Genomic DNA, 23,039 nt, shown 5'->3' on the forward strand with positions numbered 1-23,039 from the left:
TCCCAGCAGCTCCTGCACGCCCGCAGCAGGGAGGAGCAGGGTTGGTGGCACTCAGACCCTTCTGCCCTGCAGGAAAGTCTTCCCTGAATTCCAGGGATTCAGCCGGTGACTGGCGTGTGGCTGGGCTGGAGGGATTTACAGCTCCCTGCAAACTGCAGACAAACCGGTTTTGGGGTTCAGTAAGAAGAGCAGACGCCCCTACCTTGCTCGGGTGCCCCTTTGGTGGCCCAGACCGCCAGAGAGGACAGGGTTGCAGCTCCAGGGCAGGACCGGTTTGCTCCAGTTTTTTCTTATGCACGCATTGTTCAGTTCTTTCTCTCTTCTCAACATTATTTGGGAAGGGGATGAGAGCCCCAGAAGGTTTTAATGAAGTCACGCAGCTAAAGCCTTGGTCGTTAAAATGTTGGTGTAGCTGATGATACAGCTAAGACAGAAGAAGGGATGTAAGGACTTTTGAATAGGATTACCTTTATTTTAATACCCGGTATCAATTGAACATTTGTATAGTTCATCCACATTTTTATTTAATCCAGTCGTAGCGTGGCTTGACCAGTCAGGGGCTTTAATTTTGTCAGAAATGAAGGGTCATTGACTGACGCTTGCTAACACAGTACTGTTCAAATGTTTCCATCTTAAGGGCTGAAGAGCTGCTGACGTGATTTCTTCTGGTTTTAAATAGTTTGTTTGTTTGTTTGTTTAATATTGAAAGTTTCTACACAGAGCTGGAAGGATCTTTACCGGAACCCCCCCTTGGAGTGTGCCACTCCCTGAAAGAAGGAGCCTGCGTGTCCCTTGAGGTCTGTCCGAGCACCCTTGGGCTGCACTGGGAGGCTCCTGACCAGACCCTGGAAATTCCTGACGCTGCACCCGAGGGCAAGAGCTGCTCACCTGGACCCGCGCTGCCCGGCGTCAAAGGGTCCCACCAGCTTCAGAGACAATGCAGAGGGCATCGCCGGTCCCAGCAGAGCTGGGTGGTCTGCAGTAGTCATCTTGGAACAAATGGCACCAGGAAGACAAGCTCCACCCTTGCCAACAGACTGTGATGGCCCTGTTGGTACCATCTGAACCTGTCCAGAGGTTGCAGGAATTGTGGCTGGAGTTTTGCCTTGGGGTTACTCTTACGACTGCTCATCCACTGACCCGTATCAGGTGAGACCTCGAGGAACAGAGGACGATGAGCAGTGCGTGGCTCTAAGGCCCCAAAGGTGCTTCGTGGGGACTGGGCTGGCCCTGTCAGACAGAGAGGGAGAAATGATGTTGTACCGGCAACAGATGAACACACTGGAAAAACTGCATCAAAGCACTCTCGATCAGGCTCTTAAGGACATAAGAGAGAAAAACCAGATGGTGGAATCCCAGCAAGAACAGATACGGGAGCTGGAGAAGGAGTGAAAAACACAAAGGACAGTCATGAGTAGGATGAGCAAAGAGCTGGAGGAGAGGGACCAGGAGATCAAATTCCTGGAGGAGAAAATAACAGATCTGGAACAGCACGGTGCCTCACAAGTGAGAAATCTGCTCGTGGATCTTGATCGAATGAAAGGAGACTTGAAGGAGAAAAACACAGAGCTTGTGTCTCTGAGCCAGCAGATCCAAGAACTGGAAAAGGAGAGAGAAGAGGTGCAATTTCTGCACGCAAGCCTTGAACACCTGAGAGCAGCTCTTAAGGACAGAGAGAATGAGAGTGATTCTCAAAGGGATCAAATAAGACTCTTCGAGCAGTACAAAGAGCAGCAAGAGGGGCGCCTGCAAGAGCTTCATGGTGAAGTAGGAAAAATGACCCTTTCTTTATTTATAAAAGACAAAGAGCTTGAGTGGCAACAAAAGCAAATGCAGGAAGCCAGAAAATCCATGGAAACGCAGCTAAGGAGTGTCCGTGCCCAGCTGGAGCGGAGCTTAGAAGCCCTAAAAGAAAAGGACAGACTCCTCGACATCCAAGAGCAACAAAGAAGGAGCCATGAGTCAAAAACAGAAGAGCAGATGAATGCCTTACAGAGAGACTTAGAATGCATTGAGGCAATGCTGGAAGAAAAGGATTTCATGATTGAATCGCAGAAGGAAGCGGTTGAGGTCTTCCAGAAACAAGAACAAGATTCTGAACAGCAGAAGGAAATCCTGCAGCATCTTCAAGTGGCACTAAAGGAACGAGAGCAAGAAATTGTATCCCTCTGAAAGGAACTAGAGGTATGCAAGGAGAAGGAAGAACTACACGAAGCTGAGCAGACAAATCTTCATGCAACAAGGCTGAGTCTGGAAGAAAGAGAAACAAAGATCAGGGTTCTGGAGGAGGCTCTCTCTGAGCTTCAACAGCAAAAGCAGGAGGCAGTGATGCAGACCAAAGCCCTACTGCAAAAACTAGAAGATGCTGCATCTTCTCTGGAAGCTAGAGATCAAGAGATGGTGTCCTTGCAAAAGCGTGCCCAGGACCTTCAAGAGCAGAAGGCATTAGAAGGCAAGCGTGTACTTGATCTTCTGAAGCAGAATGACAGCAAAGTCCAATGGGAAAAGAAGGCACAAGCCCTGACTCTTGCCCTTACCAAGAGTGAAATGGCCAACAGGACTCTGAGGGAAGAAGTAGGCGTCCTGCGGAGCAGGGTTTCAGAGAGGGACAAGAGGAAGAGTTTCAACCTTCAGGTAGGCACTGGGACTGATCCTCAGTCAACTAAAATCATAGAATCACAGAATGGTTTGCCCTGAAAAGGACCTTAAAGCATATCCAGTCCCACCCCCACCCCGCCATGGGCAGGGGCACTTGCCACTGGGTATGGTTGCTCCAAGCCCCATCCAGCCTGTCCTGGAACACCTCCAGGGATGGGGCAGCCACTACTGCTCTGGGCAACCTGGGCCAGGGCCTCCCAACCCTCAGAGGAAAACATTTCTTCCTGAGATCTCGTCTCGGTCTCCCCTCTTCCAGCTTAAAACTGTTCCCCCTCGTCCTGTCCCTGGACCTCCTGATCCAGAGCCCCTCCCCAGCTTTCCTGGAGCCCCCAAGTTAATTAAATCAAGTCCAAAACCTGGGGATGGGTGATTGGTTCTGTCCTAGAGAAGAACACTCATGGAAGAGACTCTGTTGTTTTGTCCTGTGCAAGGCCAAGCAGAAGGGAAAAGGGGATTTAGCACTGTCTGTTCCTGAGTCCTTTCACTCTCCGTGACGCATTGATTCTGGCCCTCCTAATCTTTCTGTAGCACCAGCTCAGTCGCCTCTCTGCATCCCCTCAGGCTCGTGCAGAACGCGAGCAGCTCTCCTGGCTCTCGGAGAAGAGAGTGCTGACACAGTAGCTGGAGTGTCTGCAGCGAACAGTCACAAGGCTGGAAGATGAGAAGACGGAGCTGAAGCACCACAATGCCGAGCTGAGGAGGACTCTTGAGCAGGTAAAACAGGCTGTCCCTGCAAAGCCTCGCGGTGCTCTGGACCACAACACATCTCCACAGCCAGCACTAGAGAGTCCTCTGCTTGTTGCCTTCCCTCTCGCTCCTTGTTTGATGGCAGGTTTCTCTGACCCTTTCTCCTCCTCATCGTGCAGGTGGAACATGAACGGAGGACACTGAAGAGATATTTCAGGCAGCAGTCACTGCCAGATGCCTCCAGATTTTCTGTCTCCAACACAGAACAGCAGAAGATGCCCCCTTCCAGACAGGTAAGAACGCAATCTCATGTGGTGGGAGGAGGCTCTGGCCGTACAGAGGAGCAGTGGCGAATCCACGTGGCAGCAGCCCCCTCCAGCGTAGGCCTCATAGAAGCTGAATATAAACCATGGCCCTGGCCAGGCTGGAGACTCAAACCAAAAACATGCAGGAGCTCTGCTCCATGCACAGCCCTCGGCTGGCTGGTTAGGGCACCCCCTGGGTCTGGGGAACAGCGGGACCGGGACTGGGTCTCCCACCTGCTGGGAGGTGGTCTTGGCAGCTGCCGGCCGCTTCTCCCACTCCCCCTCTGCATTACCTGCACAGGCAGAGGAGGGTGGGTGCCGTGGAGCTACGGCTGAGCCGGGCAGCGCGGGGCTGTCTGAGCTTGGCCTTTTGCCTCTTGCACGTGTCCCTTCTGCAGACGCAGGTGGTGCAGGAGCAGAAACTCAAGCAGGGCTGCACTGAGCGCTGAGCGTCTTCTTTGACGGCCTGCATGCAATAAGGGCCTCCTCATCCTTGTGCCTCGGATCCCACAGCCCCACGTTCCTGGGGGACTGAAATCAGCCTGTGCCTCCAGCGGGTCCAGCCTGGGAGCTTTCCCCGTGCCTGCATTGAGAGACAGTCATCCAGAGGGGTTTTATGTACATGTGTTACTATTTTCTTTCTAATATTGCTTTAATATATACTCTTTTCGTAATATAGTCAATATTATTACTGTTACGGCTATATACTGTAAGTATAAATATTGTATGTTTATAAGCTATTATTTAATATGTTTGCTTTCATAAATGTTATTAAATGTAATTGATTAGCTTTATTTATATTGTTTTCTTTTATTATTTAATAATACGTAATAGTGTTCAGTATTATTTAAATAAATGCAGTATAATATATTTTAATAAATGCCTTTATTTTCCTTTTGAGTGAAACGATAGGAGTAAAGCTGGTTTAGTTATTGTTTCCAACTCACAAGTGTCTCTCTCTCATTTTCCTTTCCCCTTTCCTGGGGTGGGCGGTGGGATTGGGACACAACTGCCCGTGTTTGGTGCCAAGCTGGGAGGGGGCTGAGCCGTGACAGCCTGGAGAAGCAGATGGACCTGAGGAGCAGGGAGAATGCCTGCCTTTTCCACAGCGCTCCCTCAGAGCAGCCTGGTCAGGCCCCACACAGCCCCTCTGGGCTCTTCTGGCACTTTCTGTGCTGAGGCAGAGACTTTTGTCTGCTTTTCGTTTTTCAAAGGACTTCTTTCTCCAAAGCCCCGCACAGAAATCTCCTCACAATGGTGTCCTGCTGCTCCCTGCTTTCTCCAGCAGCTGCTTCATGTCCCGATGTAAGAGCCTTGAGTTGCGAAGGCCCCCACGCCGCGCTCCTTGGTCAGGAAAGATCTGTGTCCAAATGCGCAGAAAAAGACAGCAAAACCGGAGAGAAACTTCATGTTTCAGTCAAGGTCTGCGTGCTCTGATGATTGCTCAGTTCAGAGCCGAGCTGGCTTGCTTCGGGCCTCCCACTTCCATGGCTGCCAGTGGCACCTCGAGGGCAGCCTTCTCCTGCAGCACCAACTCCTTCTCCGTGGACACCCCGGCCAGGGCGTGCGCCTGGCGAGAGGGCTCCTGGCGCAGCTCCTCCAGCCCACGGCTCGACGACTCCTGCTGCCGGGACACCTGCGAGCGGGACAGCGGGCACGGAGATGGACACTGGCTCTGGAGAAAGCAATAAATCCAGCAGTGAGTCAGTTCCGGGTGAGATTCCTCAGGGAAAGGGGGATCAGATAGGATGGATTTGACAGGTTGGGGTTATCTGAAGGACACCTTATCCTCACCGAGGATGCAAAGAGCAGAACGCGCAATCTTATAGAAGGATGTAACTCAATGAAAATGTATATTCGGTGGCACCTTGATACCTCAGGGAACGAAGCAGAAATAGGAAGGGACCTGGCTTCTGCCACAGAACCCACCCGAGTTGGAAAATCAGGAGGATGCCGCTTGAGGGCAGCAGTTGTTCAGGGCCCTCAGTGCTCTTTCTCCCCTTGCAAGGCGTAGGAAACTGGCAAAAGTGAACGCTGTCCTGCAGGAGAAGCTCAATAAAGCACGGGAGGTTAATTCTGCCCTTAAAGAAGATGTTGGAAAGCTGACAGTGAATTGGCTGAGGGCTCGGGAGGAGCTGGAATGGAAGGAGAGGAAATGGTGCACTGAACGAGAGGTAAGAATCGGCTTGGGGAGTGTCAGATGTGATGCCAGGCTGGAATGAGAGTGCCTTTTATTTCCAGCAGAGAGAACTTGCTGTGTGAAAACTGCTGAGGATGTGCGGGTGTTGACGAGCAGAAGAGGGGGGGGTGGGATGGAGAAGCGGCAGAATCCATTCTGTGGCACCTCGTGTCTCGCCGCACACGATCGATGGGGATCGCTCCTGGTGCTGCCCAGGGCTGATAAAGGGCGCTTCGCTTTCTAAAGCTCCAAACCAGGTCCAAGAGAGTTGATTTGCCGACATTTTCGGTGTCACCTGGACACCTCAGGGAACGGGGTAGAAATAGGAAGGAACCTGGCTTCTGCCACAGAACCCACCCAAGGCCTTCCACTAAATGATGCACCGCCAGCAGGATTTGTGTCTCTCCCCCCATCAGGGTCTGTGTCTCCCTCCATCAGGGTTTGTGTCTCTGTCCCCCATCAGGGTTTGTGTCTCTCCCCCCATCAGGGTCTGTGTCTGTCCCCCCATCATGATTTCTGTCTCTCCCCCCATCATGATTTCTGTCTCTCCCCCATCAGGGTCTGTGTCTCTCCCCCATCAGGGTTTGTGTCTCTCCCCCATCAGGGTTTGTGTCTCTCCCCCCATCAGGATTTCTGTCTCTCCCCCCATCAGGGTTTCTGTCCCTCCCCCCATCAGGATTTCTGTCTCTCCCCCCATCAGGGTCTGTGTCTCTCTCCCCATCAGAGTTTGTGTCTCTCCCCCCAACAGGGTTTGTGTCTCTCCCCCCATCAGGATTTCTGTCTCTCCCTCCATCAGGGTCTGTGTCTCTCCCCCCATCAGACAACCAGAACAAAACCAGTACCGAGGAACAGCGGTGCCCCGCCTGTGTCTGCAGGGACCGAACTGGCGGGGCGGCACTCAGAGACGACAGCGTGTCCCAGTCCTGTCAGTCCTTTAACCGAGTCCACTGAATCCCTTCAGACTGAAGTGGTTTTCACCAAACCAACGTAGAATGGGCAGATTTTCCGCAGGAGATGCATCTCCAGCCCTCTGGCAGCATTGCTTTGACTGCTGACCAGGTGCAAAAGTCGCTGTTGAAAGCCAGGCAGGACCAAGCAGAAAACAGGGAGAGCCTCCCCGGCAAGGCGAGGCACTTGACCCATGGCACACATTGTCCTGGGAGGTGATGAAGAGTTTGTTGGAGATTCAGCCCCAGACGGATGGGGTGTGGACCGTGTTTCTCCTGCCAATCTCCCCTAGGAAGCTGTGTCTCCAAGGGGGCGGAAAATGACCTGGAGAGGAGCGGCACAGTGTGCTGTGAATGAGTGAGCCTGTCAGCCTTTGAGTCGGACCACACGAAGTTTAAGCTCGGCTTCTCTTTATTTCTGGGCAGGTCCTGCTAGAACAGGAGAGTGAGAAGAATGTTTTATTACAGACGCTACTCCAGACCCAGGCAGACATAAGAGAAGCCTGCGAGCAGCTCGAGCAGCTCAGGCAGGAGGTGAACGAGCAGCAAGAGAGCGGGCAGGTCAGTCTGACTGGAGGGTAGGTTGAAAGAAGAGGCACTTGGCAGTGGGACACGAGCAGAGAGAGAGGCGGAGAGAGCCAGGCGACAGTGCGAAGGGAAGTAACGAGAAAATATGCAGCGTGAGGTGTGGGACTGAGAAGGCCAGCACCAATCCAGGCTGGGCAGAGCAGCCCCAAAGAGAAGAGCTTGGGGTGCTGGGGGCTGAGAAGCTCCACGTAAGCTGTCAGTGTGTGCTTGCAGCCTAGAAAGCCAAACCGTGTCCTGGACTGCGTCCACAGCAGTGGGACCAGCAGGGCCAGGGAGGGGATTCTGCCACTCTGCTCTTGTGAGACCCCACCTGGAGCCCCGTGTCCAGTTCTGGAGTCCTGAGCACAGGAAGGACACGGATCTGTTGGAGTTAGTCCAGAAGTGGCTGCACCTCCCATCTGAGGACAGGCTGAGAGAGTTGGGGCTGTTCAGCCTGGAGAAGAGAAGGCTCTGGGGAGACCTTAGAGCAGCTTCCAGTCCTGAGAGGGGCTCCAGGAAAGCTGGGGATGGGCTCTGGATCAGGGAGTGCAGGGATAAGGGCAAGAGGGAACAGTTTTGAGCTGAAAGAGGGGAGGTGGAGATGAGATCTCAAGGAGAAATGTTTTGCTGTGAGGGTGGGGAGGCCCTGGCCCAGGTTGCCCAGTGAAGGTGTGGCTGCCTCATCCTGGGGTCAGTGCAGCCACAGGTTCAGTGTGGGCCCAAGACAAATGCAACAGAAGGCTGGGTGATCTCCACCCAACGCCTGGCAGTAAAACGGTAAGATCTTCCAGATCTCCCACCTACCATGAAGCAGAATCCTAACATTCCTGCCAGCTGCACCCACGGGAACTTGGTTCCTTTCCTTCTGTCCCTTCCTGTCCGACAGATGTTTTTTTCTTTGGGCTTGAAGCGTACAGAACAGGCCCCTTGTTCCTGGCCATCCGTTCTTGGCCTGTTTTGGGTGGTGCGTGGGGGCACTGGCCTCTTTCCTCCCCCTGCGGTGCATCGGCATCTTTTCCTTGGTGGCAAGGGAGGTGAGCTTTGAAAACAGAGACTGTGAGAACAGCGAGGCATTCCGAGGAGAGAGGTGCTAGGAAACAGGCAGTGTTGAAGCACAAAGGCGAAAAGCCTTGGTTAATCTTCAGGCTTGAAGGCCGGCAAGCTGTTCATCAGGTGGTGCCTTGGACCCCTTCTTTGTGTGGGAGAAGTGAACAGTGCTGTGACATGAGGTGCTGAACCGAGTCTCTTCGGCCACAGCAGCCAAGCTTCCACAAATCCCTGAACGCTGCTGCTCCCAGAGGGGCTGTTCCCTGCCAGGCGTCACCCCATCACATCCAATGGCTCGACACTGCAGAAGGGGACACTTGGATCTTGGGTTTCCTAGCAGAGAAACTTGGTGTATTTTCAGTTTCTTCAGTGAGCAAAGTTGCTCCTGCTGAGCCTTTCCTGAAGATTTCCAGCCCTGGAATAGATTCTGATGGGATTTCTGTTGGTGAGGGGGCACCTGTGGAAAAGGTGGTGGTTTTGCCTGACAGCCCTTGCCTGAGGTGCTTGCGTTTGTGCTGAGGGAGCCTTCTGCTGGCACCCAGGAGGGCCTTCCCCACCCGTCTGGGTCAGCAGTGCCGGTGACTTTTGGCAGCCTGGGGGGTTGGTGTGTGCCCAGCGGATGCTCTTCCCCTTCCAGCCGCGACCCAGGAGCTCTTTGTCCTCCGGCAGCAGCCCTGGCACAGAACTCCAAGGACAGGACTCTCACTGCTCGCTATCCTACTTGCAGATGTCCCAGCAGCAGGAGTTGTTGAGCCATGGACTGGAGGTGCTGCGCCAGGAGCCCTCTCACCAGGCGCACGCCCTGGCCGGGGTGTCCACGGAGAAGGAGTTGGTGCTGCAGGAGAAGGCTGCCCTCGAGGTGCCACTGGCAGCCACAGAGCGGGACAGACAAGGCCTTTCCGAGCAGCTGGCAGAGGCCAGGTAAGCGCAGGGAGGAGACCTGAGACAGGACATGATGGAATATCTGTGATGATAGAGGTGGTGAGCGTTGCCTGAGGAGTTATTGCATCCTGCCTGCTTTGCAGGCGTTTTCACCTTCCACAGACAGAAAATGGACGAATATGGAAAATGGAAAGAGTATCCCCTGATGTGACTGTTATTTTTGTGAGAGCTAAAGCTGAAAAAACTGTGCTGAGCCTGGGTCTCATGGTTATCCCCTTGCCTGTTGCTGAGGGAAGCCCAAAGCAAGCCAGACCTTGACTAGAATGTGAAGTTTCTCTCCAGTTTTGGTATCTTGTGTTGTGCTTTTGGACGCGGATCTTTGCTTACCGAGGAGTCTGGTGTTAGGCCTTCGCAACTTGAGGCTATTCTGTACGGATGCTGTGACTGGGACATGGCTCTTTAGGCTGAAGTTAGAGGCCCGTGCTAAGACTCTGGAAGGTCTTCTGTGTCCAGGGTAGCTCCTGTTCCGTGCAGCGCAGGAGCCAGTGTGGTTTGCATCATCATCAGAGAAACCTCTTTGGAATTCTCGTCAGGCTTTGGGTCCTGGACTCGTTACCATGTGCTGTTCAGAGACAGACATCATGGGGCAGTTACGCAGGGAAGGAACAAGATTCTGTCCTTCTGCTCTTTCAGGTTTCTAAGATCAAATGTGATAAGTTCTGTTTTCCAAAAAAACAAGCCAAACCAAAAAAAGCACAAAAAGGTTCAAGGTATTTGTCCTCCTCATGGGGGTTCTAGAAGAGCGCAGAACTTGCAGAGCTCTACAACTGATAGTTTAGAGAGTGTTTGTCATGCTCCGTAACTGCTACACTTCCCCACCGCAGAGTGTGGTGTTAGCAAGGCTGCTAAATACCATTTTGAGTCAGTGTGTTTCCCAAGAGCTGCTGCTGCTTCTGAGCTCCAGCTTCTCTTATCTGATCCGGCTGAATTCAGTTTGATCCGTTCTTGGGTTCTTATTGAATTATTTAACGTTCGGCACCTTTGTTTAATTATTTTTTGCAAAGGGGTTGATCAGTTCTGAAGAACCTTTGGAACAGATAACAAAAACCCAACGATGGTTCTTGCCAGATATTGCTCTCCAGAGCTTTTTATTGCCTTACTTTGGGCCGCTCCCTTTTCTGTTCTGTTTTGGAGACTGACTTTGATTTGTGCTTAAAGCGGAGCGTGTTTCCTTTGGGCTGCCAGAGCCTGCTGCCATCAGAAATAGGTGCTTGTTCTCCTTGAAGATCCATCCTCATTGTCCATGGAAGTGCTTCAGCCCTCTCACTGTGGGTTTTATTGTTGCCCCTCACAGGTCACTGTTGCCCTGAAGAACGTTGTCCCCGGGAGGCAACGCTGTGCGCTGTGGGAACCTGGCCCACAGGGCGCTGTGTTAGAGCAGGAGGGAACTGCAGCTCCTGCTCCCAGAATCCTGTCTGGTTGAAGCCTGGGGATGGAAGGGTTTACCTGGGCAGGGGTTCATCTTCCATTGTAGAGGGGCGAGTTGGTTGGGTGCTGGCTCCTTAGCAACGCCTGAAGGAAAGCAGCAAGTTTGCCTCTTGCGCTCCCAGCAGTTTAAACTGAATGGTCCTTTTCTCTGTTTCCAGTTCATATAAAATCTAGTCCAGATTTCTTAGCAATGCTGCTCCAAGCACGAGATTTTATTGCGCCATCTGATATATTTCTTCAATCCCTTTGAAATACAGAGAGTCTGGAAAATTACCTGCCTATCCCATCCCTGCATTATGAACAGCGAGTTCGGAAGCCGCGAGTTACCAGGGAAATGCTCTTGTTCTATGCCCCCTGCAGAGCGGCTTGGAAGCAATGAGGAGAGAGGGGCTGTGAGCGGAGCATGGGCTCTTGCTGACACAGCCTTTGTGGGCGCAGCTCCCCATGTGTCCTTCATCAGACGGGAGCAGATTTGGCTCTTGAGACCAAACTTGGCTGAGCCGTATGTTCTGCTGGGGCGTAAGGGGAGCCTGGACATTCCCTCAGAGGGACCTGCGTTGCTGTTTGAAAGGGTAGAAATCTTTTTTCTGTCACGGGTTTCCGTGTACCCTATTTTCTGTACAGAAGTGTAGGGATCTTGAGCGACTTCTTCGCACACAAACTGCCTGTGGGCATCAGGAGCAAGAATCTAATTTCTCTCTATGTTCACAACTTGTAGGTCAGGGAGGGAGAGCCTGGAATCGGTCCTGTTTGAGGCTCAGCAGCACTTATTTCAGCTGGAGACCGGCAGGAGTCAGCTTGAAGTCCAACTTCATGCAGTCAGGCAGGCCAAGGATGCGTTGCAGGGTGAGAGCTTCATGTGCTTTGTTCCTGGTGATCCCTGTGCCTAGGGAAGTTGGTGTAGAAATAGCTGTCTGTCCGCAGTGCTTCTGGGGAGTGATGGAGCTGGAGAGAGATTCCTCCTACACTGCAGTTCCAGTGTCCTCAGGTCGGTAAAGTCAGAACCATTGTCTGTGTTAACTCTAATCTTGTCCTTTGTGGTGTTTGCAGGGGAAGTGAAGTGCCTCCAGTCTCCTCAGGAAACTGATCACAAAAAGGAACTGAAAGAGCTCCAGCAATACGTGGTAGGAACCAGTTTGCTTCTGAATTCTTCAAGCCAGCTTTGTGGGCTGGGTTTAGAAGAAGAAAAGCATGAGTGTGTGAGATGGCAGCAATCATCTGACCCTGGCGGCAAGTTGCTAGGCCAGACAGCAGAGCCAGGGGCATGTACATGCAGGCAGTATGAGCAGCAGGGCCAGGGAGGGCATTCTCCTTCTCTACTGGGCTCTGGTGAGAGCTCACCTGGAACCCTGCGTCCAGTTCTGGAGTCCTGAGCACAGGAAGGACACGGATCTGTTGGAGTTAGTCCAGAAGCGCAAACAGGCAGTGGTCAGGGAGGGAAAGGGAGCATCTCCTTTACTTCGTGGTCGGGCTCAGTGATCTTGGCTAGGATGTGATTTCAGGAGGGCACAAAATCATTGCTGCATGCTGTTTGCGTGCACAGCATGCGTTTGTTTGTGAGAGGGATGAAACTTCACCGGCTTTTTGAGGACTTCAAGTCTTCAAGTCTTTCCCTCCACTCCTCAGGCACGTGAACGGGAAGAGCTGCAAGAGATGCTGGAGAAATTGGAAAAGGAGAAGGCAGAGAAAGAAGACGAAGAAGACGAGCATGAGGAGAAGCTGCTGAATATGAAGCAGAAGGTGGCTGTCATGCAAGCTCAACAAGAAGAGGAGCGAGCCAGAGTGGAAAAGGCCAAGCAAGAGGTAAAGACCAGGAAAGGAGAATTTCTGTGGGTTTTTGCAAGGCTGGAGCTGTGGGAAATGGGTGGCTCTGGGGATATGGAGCTTGGTGGAGCAGGCCTGACGTGCTTTGTGCAGGGAATCTGGAGGGGTGCGAGACGAGCAGGGCTGTCTTTGGGACTAGGAGTGAGACCTCTGTTAGGAAGCCAGGCAGAAACTGGTCTTTCCGTTCATATGGTTGTGCTGCTCTTGTGTGGTGTTTTTGGTAAGACATCCTTCCGAGTACGTTCACAGCTCTCTTACGGCTCCTCTTTTGGTGTTTACTGACATGTGCTTGTGGCCTTAACCCTGTCTAAGACCAAACTGAGTTTGTAGGACAGAATCTGCCCGGGGATGTTTTTTTGTCTGGTGGTTATGGGGTGATCGCAGAGTTGTTGACAAAAGAAGCGAGATATTTAAGGACTCCTCTGAAGTATTTCTGAGCGGTGCAACAGGGGTTGCTTGTGGGCTGGGTTTGACGTCACCTGCTGGTGAGCCATTCTGTGCCCAGCTCTCCTATGTCCCACTGAGCGTCCTACCCAAAGTCCTCTTTGTGCAGAGTGCCGAGGAACAGCGGTGCCCCGCCTGTGTCTGCGGGGACCGAACTGGCGGGGCGGCACTCAGAGACAACAGCGTGTCCCAGTCCTGTCAGTCCTTTAACCGAGTCCACTGAATCCCATGAGGATGGATCTTCAAGGAGAACAAGCACCTATTTCTGATGGCAGCAGGCTCTGGCAGCCCAAAGGAAACACGCTCCGCTTTAAGCACAAATCAAAGTCAGTCTCCAAAACAGAACAGAAAAGGGAGCGGCCCAAAGTAAGGCAATAAAAAGCTCTGGAGAGCAATATCTGGCAAGAACCATCGTTGGGTTTTTGTTATCTGTTCCAAAGGTTCTTCAGAACTGATCAACCCCTTTGCAAAAAATAATTAAACAAAGGTGCCGAACGTTAAATAATTCAATAAGAACCCAAGAACGGATCAAACTGAATTCAGCCGGATCAGATAAGAGAAGCTGGAGCTCAGAAGCAGCAGCAGCTCTTGGGAAACACACTGACTCAAAATGGTATTTAGCAGCCTTGCTAACACCACACTCTGCGGTGGGGAAGTGTAGCAGTTACGGAGCATGACAAACACTCTCTAAACTATCAGTTGTAGAGCTCTGCAAGTTCTGCGCTCTTCTAGAACCCCCATGAGGAGGACAAATACCTTGAACCTTTTGTGCTTTTTTTGGTTTGGCTTGTTTTTTTGGAAAACAGAACTTATCACATTTGATCTTAGAAACCTGAAAGAGCAGAAGGACAGAATCTTGTTCCTTCCCTGCGTAACTGCCCCATGATGTCTGTCTCTGAACAGCACATGGTAACGAGTCCAGGACCCAAAGCCTGACGAGAATTCCAAAGAGGTTTCTCTGATGATGATGCAAACCACACTGGCTCCTGCGCTGCACGGAACAGGAGCTACCCTGGACACAGAAGACCTTCCAGAGTCTTAGCACGGGCCTCTAACTTCAGCCTAAAGAGCCATGTCCTAGTCACAGCATCCGTACAGAATAGCCTCAAGTTGCGAAGGCCTAACACCAGACTCCTCGGTAAGCAAAGATCCGCATCCAAAAGCACAACACAAGATACCAAAACTGGAGAGAAACTTCACATTCTAGTCAAGGTCTGGCTTGCTTTGGGCTTCCCTCAGCAACAGGCAAGGGGATAACCATGAGACCCAAGCTCAGCACAGTTTTTTCAGCTTTAGCTCTCACAAAAATAACAGTCACATCAGGGGATACTCTTTCCATTTTCCATATTCGTCCATTTTCTGTCTGTGGAAGGTGAAAACGCCTGCAAAGCAGGCAGGATGCAATAACTCCTCAGGCAACGCTCACCACCTCTGTCATCACAGATATTCCATCATGTCCTGTCTCAGGTCTCCTCCCTGCGCTTACCTAGCCTCTGCCAGCTGCTCGGAAAGGCCTTGTCTGTCCCGCTCTGTGGCTGCCAGTGGCACCTCGAGGGCAGCCTTCTCCTGCAGCACCAACTCCTTCTCCGTGGACACCCCGGCCAGGGCGTGCGCCTGGTGAGAGGGCTCCTGGCGCAGCACCTCCAGTCCATGGCTCAACAACTCCTGCTGCTGGGACATCTGCAAGCAGGATAGCGAGCAGTGAGAGTCCTGTCCTTGGAGTTCTGTGCCAGGGCTGCTGCCGGAGGACAAAGAGCTCCTGGGTCGCGGCTGGAAGGGGAAGAGCATCCGCTGGGCACACACCAACCCCCCAGGCTGCCAAAAGTCACCGGCACTGCTGACCCAGACGGGTGGGGAAGGCCCTCCTGGGTGCCAGCAGAAGGCTCCCTCAGCACAAACGCAAGCACCCCAGGAAAGGGCTGTCAGGCAAAACCACCACCTTTTCCACAGGTGCCCCCTCACCAACAGAAATCCCATCAGAATCTATTCCAGGGCTGGAAATCTTCAGGAAAGGCTCAGCAGGAGCAACTTTGCTCACTGAAGAAACTGAAAATACACCAAGTTTCTCTGCTAGGAAACCCAAGATCCAAGTGTCCCCTTCTGCAGTGTCGAGCCATTGGATGTGATGGGGTGACGCCTGGCAGGGAACAGCCCCTCTGGGAGCAGCAGCGTTCAGGGATTTGTGGAAGCTTGGCTGCTGTGGCCGAAGAGACTCGGTTCAGCACCTCATGTCACAGCACTGTTCACTTCTCCCACACAAAGAAGGGGTCCAAGGCACCACCTGATGAACAGCTTGCCGGCCTTCAAGCCTGAAGATTAACCAAGGCTTTTCACCTTTGTGCTTCAACACAAACCTCTGCTGCCTATTTGCCAAACACTCTAGGCCTTCCTAAACTCAGCCTCTCTGGTAGAGAACAGACCATCAGAAACAAACAATCCTCTCAAAGCTATCCCATAATACTCAAGACCGTACATTGTGAAACTGACATTTCCATGGTGACAAACTCCCTCCTCTCCTCCAGGGCCATGATTCATTCACCCAAGCTCTTTTGCAGGGCACCAAAAGCAGTTGAAAGCCCCCTTTTTACCCATCTTCTTCCTCAAAGACTGTAGAGGCTTTAACACTTCAGAACGCTATAGAATCATTCAGGTTGGAAAAGACCTTTACGACGATTGAATCCAACCCTTAACCCAACACTGCCAACTCCACCACTAACCTGTGTCCCTAAGCATCGCATCCACATGGCAGTTAAATCCCTTCAGGGACAGAGGCTCCACCACTGCCCTGTGCAGACGGTTCGAGCGCTTGGCAACCCTTTCAGCTGCAGAGAGTGATGAGGTCTCCCCTCAGCCTCCTCTTCCCCAGGCTAAACAGCCCCATGGCCCTCAGCCGCTCCCACAACCCCTGGGCTCCAGACCCTTCCCCAGCTCCATTCCCTTCTCTGGAGACACTCTAGACCCTCAATATCTTTCCTGGAGTGAGAGGCCCAAAACTGAACCCAGGACTCAAGGTGCAGCCTCACCAGCACGGAGCTCAGCAGGACAATCCCTTCCCTGCACCTGCTGGCCACCCCATGGCAGACGCAAGCCAGGAGGCTGTTGGCCACCCACACAGCTGCTGCTGCAGGGAGCAGGGAATCTCCCAGGGCAGCATCCTCACCCTGCGGGGCACACACAGTGCCCGCGGCAGCCAGGGCAGCTCCAGGCTGCAATAAAGGCATCCCCAGCCAATCGGGCACATGGAGCCATATGTGCGCCGGGTGCACTACTGTGAGGGTACTGAGGGGTCAGGGGCTGCGGGATCCAGGGGCACAGATTCATAGAGTCATGGAATGGCTGGAAGGGAACTCAAACCCATGCAGTCCCACCCCCTGCCATGGGCAAAGACACCTCCCACTGGATCCAGTTGCTCCAAGCCCCATCCAACCTGGCCTGGAACACCTCCAGGGATGGGGCAGCCCCCACTGCTCTGGGCAACCTGGGCCAGAGCCTCCCCATTTTCATCATGAAGAATTTAATCGTGATGTCTAATCTAAGTCTTTCCCCTCCAATTTAAAGCCACCCCTCCTTGTCCTATCCTTCCAGACCCTTGTAAAAACTCCTTCTCCAGCTTTCCCGGAGCCCCTTTCAGTGCCGGAGGCTGCCCTAAGGTCTCCCCGGAGCCTTCTCTTCTCCAGGCTGAAGAACCCCAACTCTCTCAGTCTGTCCTCAAAGCAAAGGTCATGATCCTTTTCCAGTTTGTTTCCTATCAGACAAAAACCAAGCAGGGACAGGAGTGCAGAGAGAACCTGCAGGGTGTTTCACTCCTCACAGTCCAGGAAAGGACATCTCTATCCTGCAAAACAAAGCGCAAAGAGAGCACTGCAGCCGCCCGTGGCCCATCCTCCATAATCCCATCCCCTCACTCCTTCCCTGCTGGTGATCGGCACCTCCCTGACCAGACTGAGCACACAGTGGCACCAACTTCACAGCTGGAATGCAGCACAAATGCTCCTCAATGTACCAAGGGGCTGCCTGGATTTCCCACGTCCTTCCAACGCTTACTTCACATTAACAATTGCTGGGGCAGAAGACTGCAGTGTGTGGAGCCTGAATTTAAAGGGAGACTTGGGAACTGGAAATTCAGAGTTCACAGCGCCGTCCTGCCTCCTTTGCCTCTGTCCCAGCAGTTCCTGATGCTGCTTCTGCTCTGGGCTTTCCTGTTTCTCCCCCCAAATAAATGCAGCAACAAACTGCCAGGACAAAGGCTTTGTGCGAGGGTGAGGGAGCAAGCGAAGACTGTGCCTTTTTTTTCCCTGGACCTTGAAGAAATCGTATAGGTTCCCCTGTGCACGTTTATTCATCTGAAAACTGCATGAATGCGGGCTGTTCTGAAGCACGAGAGCCTTACGTTGAGATTGATGACAAGCGCGTATTTGGCTCCTCCTGGCATTTACACGGCTGAACGGGAGGTGCTCAGTGGCTCAGCGAGATGAACCCCCCAGCTCTTCTGCTGGGATGCGCCGCGGCCCCAAGGCCTGGGACTGCAACGTGGCTCTCGGGACTGGGCCATGGATTCTTGCCCTCCGGACAGAGCAGGTCGGAGACAGCCCGGGCGCCCCAGCGCCCTTGCACTGGCTCTGGAGCATGGCTGCTCCAGGTGACCTGTTAGTTAACCACACAGCGTGGCAAGTTAACTCACATGGGATGGCCCATTAACCTACCTAGGATGGTGAGTTAAGCCATGTGGCACAGCAAGTTAACCCAGACAGCGTAACGAGTTAACCTACACGGGACGGCGAGTTAACCCACACAGCACAGTGAGTTAATCTACATGGGATGATGAGTTAACCCACGCAGCATAGTGAGTTAACACACAAGGGACAGTGAGTTAAGCCATGTGGTGCAGCAAGTTGCCCACGGTACACGGTGAGTTAACCCAAGTAGCTCACCCCGTCATTTGTCACAATGACATTGATGTCTCTTAGCCGGGCGACAGAGCTGCTGGCACAGGACCCTTCCTGTGCGGCAGGGTAACACGCACCTCCCGGCGCACGGAGAGCAGCCCTACGGAAGGGAGAAGTTTGCGGCCTCCGGCAGTGTCTCAACAGGTTTGTGCTGAGGAAAAGGCAAGGAACGTGTCTCATCGAGTCGGGTGAATTAACCATTCACATATATTTGCTGGAATAGACTCTATACATCTGAGTGAGGCTCTGCCGACCCCGAGAGATGAGCGTCATCTGGTCACTGGATTAAAAAAATAAAATCTGACTTTTAAACCTTTTTCTTTTTATCCATGTCCACGAGCACAGAGAGTTTATTTCGTTAGCACAGTTGGTGACGAATGTATGTTTGTGTGAGCATCCATGAAACCCGGTGAGGATTTGGCATTTGGTTTGGGTAGGAGGGAAAAGAAGAAGCAGCCGGTTACACCTTACAGTCTGAATAATCCACAGAGATATCGAGTGCAGAAGGGTCACAGAGCAGCAGTCAGAGAGAAGCCTGAACACCCCGAGACGCAGCATACATGGCTGAGAAGGAAGAACAAGGTATAGAGCATGCTGGCTAAGTAAATAAATCTCACTTGAAACCCTGTTCCTTGCGTACGTAACCCTGAGAAACCCATCCCGTCACCAGAAACGGACTCTGACGAGGTTTCGGTATCCGTTCACAGTAAGGCTTTGGAGATAGACGAAGTTTTATAGCATTTGTATTTTAAGGATTTAGGGCAAGTACATGTTCCTCTACTGAATAAAAAGAAAGTTAGTACTTAAAAGGTTCAAAAATATATCAATTGTGATTTTTTTTTTTTTACATAAATAAATTATATTGATTTTGGATTTAACAGCTGAAAAAAACCTTTCTGCTTCCACTGGAGGCAAAACTGAATAAAATGTTAGTTAAATAGAGATAGCAGCATTTCTAAGAAATCTGTCGATAGGGATACAGTATCTATGCTAGAAGGGTGTTATTAAATAGAACACATTTAATTATCGGGGGGGAGGGGCATTACAACTGGTTACATACTTAAAAAAATCATCCAATCCAGGAAACTGGGGATAAAATCCATGAAAATAGAAACCAAATGCTTTTAGACCATGGGTAACAGACTTCTTTGAGATGCTAATTTTACCATGTACATAATTTATAATCCCAAAGGTATAAAAGACAATGACAAAAAGCATCTTAAATAAATAATGCAAACCGAAATAGTTATGTCAAAACATTTGGACCATCCGATAAATTAGCACAACTGTAACAGAAAATAAGTAAAAAATACAGTAAATTGTGAGAACCAAACGTGAAACTGATGCCTAGCGCGCTCCCAACTCCTCCCAGCCTCTCGCTGCTGCACACCGCAGGGTTATTTCAAGTCTCAAACCACGAGCTGCAAACAAGAACAAGCCCAAGTGAAAGAAAAGCAAATGGAGGAGCGAGGGGCAGGGGAGGTCAAGGAGTCGCCTGCAGAGGTCCCCCAGAGCCGTGGGGCACTCAGAGCTGTCCATGTAAAACGCAGACGGCAAAAGCGTTTCGCCAGCAGGCTGGGACTGGAAAATACTGTTCAACAGCAAACGGAATGGACAGAAGCCAAGGTCATCTCTTCACAGTCTAACGCTACAGAAAAAGGGATTCAAGCTCTGAAGGTCTCAGCAGTCGCCCCCGAGAGAGCTGCCCAGAGGGAAGCCGGCCTACGGCCCTTTCCTTCTTGCTGAAAGGACGCCGTGTCGGCGTAAGGAGTGGAAAGTTTAAAAACTCAAACAACCTCAGTGTTCGTACAAGAGCATTAAAATCAGTGTGGCCTGTTCGCGGCTGGGAAAAAAACCCACCTGTACAGCACGTAAAGCCATAGCTGAGAACTACCGCCACAGAGAACCAGGGGTGGGCGGGGGGTGACCGAACCGGCAGCTATAGGTACAGGAACCCCAAAAAGTCATGCAAGATGTGCAAAACCTTTCCAGCTCAAGCCAAAAAGTGCTTTATCTATTGAGGAAAGGGCAACTAAACCCCACTTAACGTAAAACCAAACTTTGGTTTTAAAAAACACAAAAGAACGTCTGCGTCATCTTTGCACTCATTGCAGTTTGTCTCCAGAGCTCTGAGGGGGGGGGGGGGGCAGTAAAGAAACCGTATCACTACCAGGTACACTTCTGCCTTTCAAAGAAACGAATATATGCAGTTTCAATCATTAGTTATATACTTCTGTCTATCTACTATTCTAGTAACCATGATAAAATAGGGAAATACTTTAAATCAAAAATACACATCAGCACTTCCTATAGCTGTGCTTTTACCCCCAAATCAGGCTGTGTTGGTCAGTGTCGCTGCAGACAGAAATACCCTTCTCTGGGTGTAGACCAAGAGGTAAAGACTTGTCTTTCGCTCTTGGATTTTTTGCTGCTTTTTCTTCTCAAAGGAGTGAGCAATTAGGGGGGGTGACTGAGTACTGGATTTGCTGTCGCTGGCTGGGATGAACGGCTGGAAAAACAGAACGAGAATTCGGTGCCTCCCATACTAGCTAGACAACACTGTTATCTAATAAAGTGGCAAGACCCTGCAACTATTAACATGTAGTATTGTCACCAGAGTTTTTCTGATTGGGAATTAGGTAGATAATATTACTCATGGAAACACAGGTTTATGAAGGTGGAGCGGGGCGAGAGGGTCAGTAACAAAGAGTTTATGGGATAAGAAACTCACAAGCCACAATCTTTTTGTGTGTTTTTTTCAATGAAACAAGAGTTCTAATCAGTATCGCGAGCCGCTTCACGCTCCTCCTCTGCTGGTCCATCCTGCTCCTTCTCTGCCGGCAAAGGCGGGGTTTGCTCTGTACAGTTCTGACCGTTCGCAGCTTTTTTTTCCGGTGGCGAGACAGTTTCTGGGTCTGGGTTTGCCAACTCCCCTTTTGCTTTCTTTCTCTTCCGCTTCTGGCTTTCCAGGGTCGCTGCCTCCGAGTGCCTGGTTTGCTGAATGCCGGGCAGTGCCATGCCGATGCCAGGGGAAAGGAACATTGAGGGATAGATCAGTCCAGGAGACATCCCTGGGATAAGAAACGGGTTAAAAGCTACAGGACTACTGGTAGTTATTGCAGATTCTGTCTGATTAGAAAATGAACTAGGACCAGGCTTCTCTTCCGAGAGAGTTTCTTTTTTCACCTCCTGGCTGCTCTGTTTATCCTCAGTAGCTTTCTCTGCGCTGGCTGTACCACTTTTCGTTGTGCTTGTTAACGAAGTTGGAGCAGTCGCAGTACAAGTAGTTGCCATGGGTGGGTTGAGAAGTCCTCCAACGCCAAACATCTGTGGGACGGTGGCCATGCCTGGCAGCATCATGGGCAACATGCTCAGGGTACTTTTCACGTCCTCACCAGCGGGCACCGCTGCAAATCCAGCAGGAAACCCAACCAGCCCAGTCAGAGGGATCCCTTGCATGTTTCTCATGTTCTGAAGTCCCACCAGATCCATCCCAGCAATCAGTCCGTTCATGAACAATGGTCCCATTCCAGAAGGAGAATCTGCTACAATGCCGGGGCCTTTAATGAGTTCGCTGCGGGGCCTCCTGCCCCTCCGTCGGGGCCCTGTGTCGCGGAGCACAGGCTCGTCTAGGATGCGATTGAATTTGCTTTCCGGTAAGTAGCCCTGAAAATGAAACGCACACAACAGAAAACGCCTAACAGTTATTACTGCATCAATGTCAAACTGCTGTCTCTGTGCTCGCATCTGCGTCCCAGATAGTGTCAGCACAGAAATGTTTGTCTACATGATATGGAATTTGAGAGGTACACACTACTTTTCCCCAAGGGATGCTGCCAAATGCAAAACCACCCTTGCTCTGCCCTGGCACGATGCTGCAGCGTCAAAGTGCACAGGGAGGAAAGAAGGAAGCACATTTTTACACCGCGTTTCTACCCAAGCACCTCAGCACTCGTTCACAACATAAGAAGCACCTGAGCAGCTCTGTGTCAGGCGTAAACTTAGCTCCCTTCCCAGCTTTAATCAGTAACAGGTGAAAATACCATATCTTCTAGATGAGAAGGGCCAAATTTTCAATGCTCTGCAGGATAGCAAAGCTGCATGGGATGACACACAGAGAGTGGACATGCTGGCAGAGGAGCTCCCGGCTAGAGCTTCGCTGAGATGCCCGGAAGGTTCTTCTGAGCATTGAGACATGAAGACAAAACCCAGCGGCCACAACTGAGCAAGACTGCCTAGTTACCCAGAGCAGTGAGGGGGATCCAGAGTGCAGTTTAAAACCCCGTTTTTCACCATCCTCATCACAGACATTTAATAATTTCCCTTTGTGGCTCCCTTGAGTTTCAATATTGCCGCTCTTTGAACCGTTTCTAATAATAGATTTAGGTAGGAAAAGTATTTCCCGTTGACACCTGCAGTGCACAAAGTTGAATCTGCCCAAAGAGGGAGAATCTTCTGCTCTGCTCTCACTGGCATGAGGAAAAACCTGCAGGGACCCGTGATGGTGCCTGGGCTCCACGGGGCAGCTGACCCCACGCTCCCGCCTGCCCGAGTGCCTGGAGCAGCCAGATGTCCCTCCACATGCACATGCCAGGACGGATGCGCACTCACTGAAAGCACAGGGCTGATGGGGCTTGGGGTGTGAATGCTAATGAGCATGCAGCCGCCAAACCAGAGTGCGGGAGCAGCGCCTGGGGCGGTGCCAGGCACGCAGCCATTCCTGCCAGCACAGAGACTATCCCTGCAAACGACGGTAAGGAAGAGCTGCCAGCTCGCACGGTGCTGGATGCCCAGACAGGGCGCTGCCTCCAGCCTGGATGTGGGGCTGTTTCCTGGGGAGTGGGACAGACCATTCCAAACCTCCAGCACTAATTAAAAGCAAATTTGAGAGCAGTGCAAACTTCTAAGCCAATTGTTTCCCTCTCCAGCCCGCTGCTGGATAGCTGCTCCTAGGGTGTTTCTCTTGCCCCTGCAAGAGAACTCACTATTTCGAAGCAAGCTGAGGCTTTCTGGACAGTCCCCGTGAGCTGCTGAGCCCTGTGCCCACAGCGCTGAGCCCCTGCCC

The 23,039-nt window shown here is 51.7% G+C and overlaps 2 protein-coding genes and 1 long non-coding RNA gene across 5 annotated transcripts in view; 2 read left to right on the forward strand and 1 right to left on the reverse strand.

Annotated features, from left to right (window-relative positions):
- LOC128849186 (centrosome-associated protein CEP250-like) overlaps positions 1-14,115 on the forward strand; it is a 53,180-nt gene extending 39,065 nt beyond the window's left edge. The window contains exons 28-33 of the mRNA XM_054081214.1: positions 7,203-7,337; positions 9,118-9,311; positions 11,479-11,606; positions 11,811-11,884; positions 12,387-12,563; positions 13,138-14,115. Coding sequence (XP_053937189.1) covers positions 7,203-7,337; positions 9,118-9,311; positions 11,479-11,606; positions 11,811-11,884; positions 12,387-12,563; positions 13,138-13,251 — 822 coding nt within the window. The 3' untranslated portion in view covers positions 13,252-14,115. The remainder of the gene's footprint in view (positions 1-7,202; positions 7,338-9,117; positions 9,312-11,478; positions 11,607-11,810; positions 11,885-12,386; positions 12,564-13,137) is intronic.
- On the forward strand, positions 3,267-4,251 carry LOC128853796 (uncharacterized). Its single transcript, XR_008452555.1, has 3 exons — positions 3,267-3,372; positions 3,525-3,638; positions 4,049-4,251. It is a non-coding gene; the product is annotated as an uncharacterized LOC128853796 (long non-coding RNA).
- A 3,960-nt stretch (positions 14,116-18,075) lies between the features above and the next one.
- CHD6 (chromodomain helicase DNA binding protein 6) overlaps positions 18,076-23,039 on the reverse strand; it is a 90,867-nt gene continuing 85,903 nt past the window's right edge. The window contains exon 38 of one of the 3 annotated variants that reach the window (XM_054081211.1): positions 18,076-21,640. In XM_054081211.1, the coding sequence (XP_053937186.1) occupies positions 20,750-21,640 (891 nt within the window). In that variant the 3' untranslated portion in view covers positions 18,076-20,749. The remainder of the gene's footprint in view (positions 21,641-23,039) is intronic. The other 2 variants (XM_054081212.1, XM_054081213.1) reach the window with 2 other exon arrangements.

Source organism: Cuculus canorus, chromosome 16, assembly GCF_017976375.1.
Source record: "Cuculus canorus isolate bCucCan1 chromosome 16, bCucCan1.pri, whole genome shotgun sequence".
Lineage (NCBI taxonomy): Eukaryota > Metazoa > Chordata > Aves > Cuculiformes > Cuculidae > Cuculus > Cuculus canorus.